This window comes from Myxocyprinus asiaticus, chromosome 20 (genome assembly GCF_019703515.2).
Source record: "Myxocyprinus asiaticus isolate MX2 ecotype Aquarium Trade chromosome 20, UBuf_Myxa_2, whole genome shotgun sequence".
Lineage (NCBI taxonomy): Eukaryota > Metazoa > Chordata > Actinopteri > Cypriniformes > Catostomidae > Myxocyprinus > Myxocyprinus asiaticus.
Window position 1 is genome coordinate 12,146,776 of NC_059363.1, and position 8,744 is coordinate 12,155,519.

The window sequence follows — 8,744 nt, forward strand, 5'->3', positions numbered from 1 at the left end:
GAAACCAGGACAAGTGGCTCGAGCCCCTATTATTTTCATTACGAGAGATCCAGCAAGCCTCCACGGTGTTCTCCCCATTTGAAATATTGTACGGGCGTCAATCGCACAGCGTGCTCGATGTCCTACAGGAAAATTGGGAGGAGGGACCTTCAAACAGCAAAAACTAAATTCAATACGTTATTGACCTGAGAGCAAAACTCCACACACTGGGGCAATTAACACAGGAAAATTTGCTCCAGGCTCAAGAACATCAAAACCAGCTGTATAGTAGGGGTACTCGGCTACCAGAATTTACACCAGGAGATAAAGTCCTTGTATTGCTCCCCAAATAGAGCTCTAAATTACTCGCCAAGTGGCAAGGACCCTTTGAGAAAATCGATTATGAGGTGAAATGAATGGATAGAGGCGGAGCACGTCAGATTTACCACCTCAACCTCCTAAAACCATGGAGAGAGGCAGTCCTTGTGACTTTGGCGATGGTGGTACCGGAGAGGGAGGATCTCGGACTGAAGGTGAACTTAAAAGTCACCGATCGAGTCACCCCGGTCACCTGTGGAGACTACCTCTCACCATTCCAAATCATCGAAGCTGCCAGGTTGCAAGGAGAATTCTCTGATGTGTTCTCGCCTCTTCCCGGTTGAACTAATCTCATTGAGCACCATATCGAGATGACCCCAGGGGTAGTGGTATGTGGTCATCCCTACCGATTACCCGAGCACAAAAAAATTGTTTAAAGGAATTAAAGGCCATGCTGGATATGGGGGTAATAGAAGAATCCCACAGTGACTGGGCCAGCCCGGTGGTTTTGGCTGCAAGTGCGACAGTGCGATCCGGTTCTATGTGTATTATAGAAAAGTCAATGTGGTGTCTAAATTTTATGCATTCCTGGATTTATGAACTGCTCGATCTGTTAGGCACGGCTCGTTTTTATTCGACATTTAACGAAGGGATATTGGCAGATCCTCTTAACTCTCATGTCCCATTAAAAAACAGTGTTTTCTACACCGTTCAGATTACACCAATTCATGACCCTTCCATTCGGTTTGTTCGGGGCCCCGGCTACGTTTCAGCGGCTCATGAACCGGATCCACAGACCGCACACTACTTATGCCGCTGCCTATCTGGATGATATCATTATTTACATTAATGATAGGCAGCGGCACCTGCAGCATCTGAGGGCTGTCCTGAGGTTGTTGAGAGGGGTGGGACTCACAGAAAACCCAAAGAAATGCGCAACTGGGCAGGTTAAATTATGGTATCTTGGCTTACACTTGGGTCATGGGCTGATGCAGCACCAAATTGATAAAACCACAGTGATTGCAGCCTGCCCGAGACCTAAGACCAAAAAGGAGGGCTGTTATTGCACTCTCCTGACTTCACTCTCCCTTTTATATTGCAGACAGATGCATCGGACAGGGGGGTGGGAGTGGTACTGTCCCAGATGGTGGAGGGGGAGGAGTGCCCCATGCTGTATATCAGTTGTAAGCTCTCGCTGAGAGAGACTAAGTACAGCACCATTGAGAAGGAGTGTTTGGCCATCAAGTGGGCAGTCCTCACCCTCCGATACTATCTGTTGGGGTGTGCTTTCACCCTCTGTTCGGACCACCCCCTGCTCCAGTGGCTCTATCGCATGAAGGATACCAACACACGGATCACCCATTGGTATCTAGCTCTCCAGCCTTTTAAGTTCGAGGTGGTCCACAGGCCGGTGGTGCAGATGGCTGTAGCAGATTTCCTCTCCAGAAATGGGGGGGGGGGGGGGGGGACAGCCCAGATGGCTCCCTGCCCTGAGTCGGGCAATAGGGGTATGTGGAGAGGGGGGCATGGCCGAGTGACGTCTGTTGAGAGTGAGGCCAAGAAAGGAAGAACGGTAAGGATTGACACCTGTGGGAAATTACCTCTAACAGCTGTTTTGTGTTGCAGTGAGAGCTGGAGAAGGATATAAGAGGCAATCCAAACTGCCAGAGGAGAGAGAGTTCTTGTGTGTGTGTGTGCATTTGTTATGCTGAAAAGCAAAGCTTTATGTGTTTAGACTGAAAAGTGTGTGAATAAAAGATTACATGGATTGTTTATCCAGCTCCCGCTTCCTCCTTCAAAGAGAGAAATAGTGAACTGTCACAGAGATGTTTTAAAAAGACATCCTTACCAAATCAACCCCTAAACCTAACCATTAGTGTTTTAAAATACTGTATATATGAGATGTTAAAAAGACACCCTTAATTAATCAATGCTTAAACATAAAAAGCACAATTTCTGAAGCAACCAAACCATATCGTGCTGCTTTGATGATCTCCATATGCTTCTATGTTCTCCATGGAAGAAAGAAAGTCATATGGGTTTGGAACAACTTGAGGCTGAGTACTGTAATTAGTGTCAGATTATTATTATTATTATTATTATTATTATTATTATTATTGGGTGAACTATTCCTTAAAGATTCATAAGTGCATGTGATCACTCCAAGGGTGCAGATCTGGGGGGAACAGAATGGACACTTACCCTTAAATTTTGTGAAATCATTAAAAAATTATCAATATTACATTATTTCAATATTAATATTACAATATTACATTTACATTTGGGAAACACTTGTACCTATAGCAACTCACAAATTATTACAATTGCAATTGATCGATCATAAATGAGACAATAATATTAGCGGTGCTGCAATACCAAATTCCAATTACATAACATTGTAAAGAAAATGTCCTTTTCGTTTTCCCTACTGAGTGTAAATGAGATGCACGCTCCTACCCTTAACTACTACAGAGTTTCAAGATGTTTACTCGAATGGTCTAGTGTCAAAGTTGTACATCACATTAAAAGTGTTTGTGTACGTGTGTGTTGTTTGGAGCACGTTCGGCAGTCAGTCGCTCATATGTTCGGAGGCTGCAGCAGGCAGAGGTGTAGAACTCTGACTCTGGCAGAGGAAGTGAAGTCAGCAGCCATATAGCTGATGCTCCAGAAGGCAATGGCTCTTCCTCCCTGCAGCAAGGTTGGCATGATGCGGAGGTGCTGGTGGTGCGATGCTGGTTCTGGCACTCTGGGCTGCTGAGAGCAGTGCATGCCCTCTGTCATTCATGTGGAGTGGCTCTGTCCAACTGTCACTTCCTGACAGGCTGATAATCAATCTCTTTATTAACTGCTCTGCTGCAGACGGCCCACCCGGTAAGGCGGGTGGGCAGCTTGCATGGTACACCGCAGCATACCGTGCTCCGCTGGGGTCGGAAGGTTGGCACCATGAGACAGCGTCGGTTCCATGCCCATCTATGAATCACACCAGTGGCATCGAAGGCCTGATCGTCCCTGGTGATAATTCATTACGGGGAAGCCATATATCAGAAATGCTGTCTGCATGCTAACTATACATCCCTTCCATTTCTCTTCACTCATATGTCAGTTCCATTTGGGCTAATGGCGAAGTCATGTCAGATGGAACATTGATGTAGAAATACATAAAACAGGACTTTATCACATTACATATGAATAAGTTACACTGCCTTACCAAGTCAAAACACAGTAACTACACCAACACCCTGAAATTGGCATTATGGCCACAAAAGAAAAAAAATCGATTTTACAATGAGGCACTTACAAGGGCAGTGAATTGGGCCCATTTTTTCTTGTTTTTTTTTTTTTTGCAGTGTTTAAAGGCAAAAATGTTAAGATTAGGGATTACAGGTTTTGTGGTGTTAAATCGTAATGCAACAAAATTGTAAAATTGTATATAGCTTCACACAGAAAAGGTTAGTTACTGTAAGTGATTTTATCACATCATAAAATCCAGTGGCGATTTCTCAGGGCCATCAAAGCCTTCTCTGCTGGCCTAACATGCCAAATAAATCAATATTTTTCATCCTTTCATTCTCAATCACCTTTTTGCCAATGTATTTTTAATCCCTTTCCACTCTTAATTAATCTACAAACAAATAGAGAAAAACTAAAAATTATCCAGTCAGAATTTACTACTTGATGCTTACAAGCAAAGTATGATAACTGCTTCACAAATCGCATGCCTGAAGCCAAGCTTATTAGCCGAAGCAGCGCGTGAGTCTGAGCTCCACCCCCTCAGGCCTTCAGAATTTCCACAGAATCCCTCAACAGTGCAAATGAATGAGCAACAAAGTCAGATTGTCAGATTCATCAGCCAGTCAGATTGATTTATTTGTTCTTGGTGGGTGTGATCTTTAGGATCTGTCCGTTGAGGCCTTTTAAGTGATGTACGTAATTCATGAGCGAAAAGCTCCAGATCTTGCTGAGGAGTCAGCTGTCATCACTGCTGGTATTGCTGGTATAAATTTTTCCAGGTTTAGATTTTTATTATAGACCTCCTTGATAGATTCATATGAAAAATTATGATTTTTGAATGTCTGTTCGGGAGACGTTCATTTCACAAAACAGTCATGCTGCAGTTAAAATTAGGCTTGCTTGAGCATTAAGTGTTTTTCATGCGTGGACATGTTTTTAAAATGTCAAGTGGTATTACTAGTTAGCTGTGACATAATGTATGACGCCCAAAGGCATACGGTTTCTTATTCATTGTGAAACTGTGTTTTCTTAATGGCATGAATCACACTGAAGGCCTATACTTTAAATGCACGGCCCGCCACTGATAAAATCATGTTAACTCTCATATTGTTTACGTCTTGTGGCTATACTTTTAAAACATTGAGTATTTTAATGTTTACGGATTGGCCCCATTCACTTCCATTGTATGTGCTTTACTGTAACCCAGATTTTTGCTTTTTTTAAAGAAAAGGAGGGACAAGTTGAAATTATTAATGCTAGTAATCAATATTATGCCACAAATGCTGTTGATTGAGCTTTACATGTATTGAACCTGGAGAATTCCTTTAAGCTGGCGCCACACTAGCCGATTTTTCCAGTGATTTTCAGGTGTGAGATTCATTTACATAGTTGCTGGCCAGGCGTAATGAGATGAAGCGTGCATTAGTGTCTACCAGCTAGAGGTCGTTAATCACTTGACCATACCTGCTGAATTAATGGTTCCAGCAACAGGAAAAAAAGAACCCAACATGAGAGAAAAAATCTTTCTGTTGCAGAGGTGGGCTCTTGTGTTCTCTTCAAAAGACCATTGCGCTTCTTCTTTTATTGGAGAACTGCCAAGACATCAAGCTGATCTGAAAGTTTTCATCTGTGATCGCACTCAGCTGCATATAATCTCAAGCACTGATTGTAATACATTGTGATTCTGTCACCAAGCATTTTTCCTGTGTTTTTCTCTTATACTAAAATTAATAATGAAATCAGAAAGCGGAGGCACAGCAAAATAGTCTGCATATGTGACAGTCTGACAAAATCTAGATGTTTTGAGTCTGCTAGTGTGGCGCCAGCTTTATGGCTACATCCACAGTAACCCTTTTTCAATTTCCTAATGTCATCATTTTCCAAAGTATGTGGTAATTATTGGTGGTGATTTTGATTAATTTCAGTGACTCAATTCTTTTGATTCCGTTTACCAAAAAGATTCATTCAGATTCGTTCATTGACCATTTCTGCAAGTTACGCCTTTGTGCCTGTAGATGGCACCAAATGACCTTCTTTAAGTAATTGCATGAACCAAAAGCAGTCATTCACAAACAGAACAAGTCTAATTATCCTTTATTACAATTCACATCTACAATTCAACTAAGAACTTGAGCACTCAGTGTTTAAGCATCATAAGCCTTTCCCCACAAATGACAACAAATCTATCATACGGTGAACTGCTGAGCACAACTTTTTATCAAGTTATATAAAAAAGACAACAATACTAGCCTAAACCTTGTTCATGATGACTGATTCATTCATTTAGTTCGCGAATGAGTTTACCAGTATATTCAGTTCGTTCAAGAATAAAATGACCAGCTGGTTCAGTGAAGGGTGTATTCCTTCAGTGGGTCAAACCAATGATATGCTCCTTCACAGCCAGTACTCTGATGCTATTGACTTGTTCAAAAGTAATTCTTTAAGAGCAACACAAATGGAATTTGCATGTCTACAAATGTATGAAGACGCTTTAAAAATGGAGTTTAAACACAATAACCACTTTCACCATAAATAGTAAATCTTATTTTCCTATATTTTGTCAAATGCTGGACTTAACTTTTACCAAAACATTGAAAAAGTTCAAGAAAAGCCTAATAATATCTTACACAGTGTACCAAATCAAAAATTTCCATTTGTAATTCATGTAATTTTAACTGTATGGTCTTCAGTCATTTTTACACATTCATAAATTGGGGATTATGTTTTTCACCCTTTTTTCTCCTTTTTGAACGCGATTGACTCGCATTCTGAACTGAACAAACAACATGCCTCCTCTCGTTCAGTTGTTCAGCAGACCCTAATTCACAAACAAGATGACTGAGTGATTCATTTAATTTTCGAACGAGTTTACCAGTACATTCAGTTAGTTCATGTATGAGACGTCTCATCTCATTCAGACTCAAATGACCCAGTCGACTGGTTCAGTAAAGGGGCGTATTCATTCAGGAGTCGAACCAATGATATGCTGCCTCAAGGCCCACACTTGAATGCTATTGGCTTGTGATAATTACAGGCATGAAAAGCCACAAAAGCAGTCTTGTGCTTCAAATTATAGCTCATTGACTTCCAAAAGGAGAGACGTCAGTGAACGAGAAATCTGAGTCAATGTATGGAAGTGAACGAGAAAGATTTGTTAACTTAAAAGATTTGTGATTTCGAAACACTCCATTTTTTGTGGAGTAAAATGCAGTTCCAGAATGGATGGGAGGCATAAACTTAGCTAAATTAATGCATTTTCAATCAAAAACGTATTAGTGTGGTGGTTTAAATCCATTCCACAGAAATCTACAGATTTTTAAACAAAATTAGCACAGAAAATGCCAAAGAAGTTTGCAGATTTCATTTGGGCCTGGTTATAACTCATTTTCTATGAAATGTGTAGTTACTGGGTTTTGCCTTTGTATGGCAGCACACTTAAGAGTATATAATTTTCTGTTGTTTGTAGGAGGAGTTCCTGATTGAAACGCAGAAAATGCTACTGAGCAGGATTTCAGATCTGTGCGTAGTGAACGCAGTTGCCGCCAAGGGTACAGCTCTGCAGCCTGCTCCTCCAAGCCCACCCAACTGCAGCGAGACCACCTCGCAACCCCACCCAAACAGCTGACTAGAAGACATATAAGCATAACAATTCTATCGCAAATAATGATAACCGTAAAACTCCAAATCCTAGTAATAAAGCCGAAGCCTCTCTCCCTAATGAAACAGTGGCCCTCCTGCTGTTTCCTGCTAATGTTCCCGCCGAGGTTTCCTCCAATTTCCATAAAGCAATTTCGAAAGCCCACTCCCAATGTGAATCATCAAGAAATGAAGAGAACTGCTTCGAAGACTTTCTTTTCTCTTGTGTACCTGGAGGGTGACGCTGACTAAATCTGTGTTGATACAGAGGTGTGCTGTAAATCCTGTTTGTTCGGGTTCCATCTACCCTAATATTCACACTTATGTATGAGGCTTCTTCCCTGCCTGCATCTGCTAATGTACCGTATCAACGCATGGATGACAAGACAACATCGCCGAGCACCTCAAACTCTCTTGCATGTATCGTTTACTTGCGGTGGAGAAAATCACAATGTGTGGGAAGAGAACATAGGTTAAATTTAAGAAGCAGGGATTTACCTTTGTGCAGTTTACATGTGTTACAGTATCCAACAGTAGCCAACATCAAATTAACACGTTGCGGTGCAGAACCGTATTAAAAATCGCTGTATCCCCCATTTCTAATGGTTTACATTGTGAAGTCACATAAAAGTTATATCAGTAAATATAGGTGGTGTGAATGAAACTCAGGTGAAATACCATCTGCTGCATTACAAAACGGTGTCTGTAAACTTAAGGTATTTGTTTTTTTTTGTTTGTTTTTTTTTTAGTTTCTGAAAAGCAATAAATAGGAGCTTGAACAGAGAGTTTGTAAATTTGATTTAAATTTCCTTTAACAGTTCCTCTTTAATTGCAGTGCTTATGGTTTGTGTTTTTTAATCAATTATATTTAATTCTTCCAACAACATGCATTAATTTATAGCCTAACCAATTAATGGTGTTTACTGATTCATTCTTTAATACTGTATATATATATAAATGCTACTTGATATTCCTCCAGATATGAAAGGCTGTTCTAAAATAGGAAAATGAAAGAACTGAGTATTGTTCAGCACCAACACACATTGCATATCAAAACCTACAGTACTGAACACTCACAGATTTGAATGCTTTTCTTGGCAAATCCCAAATTACTCAAAGACTTCTTAAAGACAGATGAGGGGGGATAACTGTATTTAGCCAGGGACGATCTTTACTCATCTTGCGTGATTTGGGTCTCATGGAGGCTTGCCCCACACCGGTGTCTGCCCCCCTTCTTTTCTCAGCACGGGGCAGGGGCAGATTGACAGAACAGCATGGGAGCAATAGTCGCGCTCTACCTGATGTTTTTAACAAAGGCTTCCATCTCACCAACTCCGCTGCCGAACATCGCCCAGCCAGCTTCAACCCACCCCGGCTCTGGAACAAACAGACTTTGAAACTTGATCGCAAGGGTGTTGGGAACCAGCCCGGAAACAGATGCACAGACACTGGGAGTGATGCAGTGTGTACGGCTGTACTCAAAGATAAAATGTCAACAAAACAATTCAGCCCAAAAAAATGGGCAGGGGCAGTTGTTAGTGAGAATTTGGTAGCAACTGACAGGCGGGTATTGGAAGCCT

At 41.3% G+C, this 8,744-nt stretch overlaps 1 protein-coding gene across 1 annotated transcript in view; it reads left to right on the forward strand.

Annotated features, from left to right (window-relative positions):
• LOC127410796 (protein phosphatase 1 regulatory subunit 37-like) overlaps nucleotides 1-7,153 on the forward strand; it is a 65,299-nt gene extending 58,146 nt beyond the window's left edge. Inside the window, exon 11 of the mRNA XM_051646001.1 lies at nucleotides 6,995-7,153. Coding sequence (XP_051501961.1) covers nucleotides 6,995-7,153 — 159 coding nt within the window. The remainder of the gene's footprint in view (nucleotides 1-6,994) is intronic.
• Nucleotides 7,154-8,744: the final 1,591 nt, after the last annotated feature.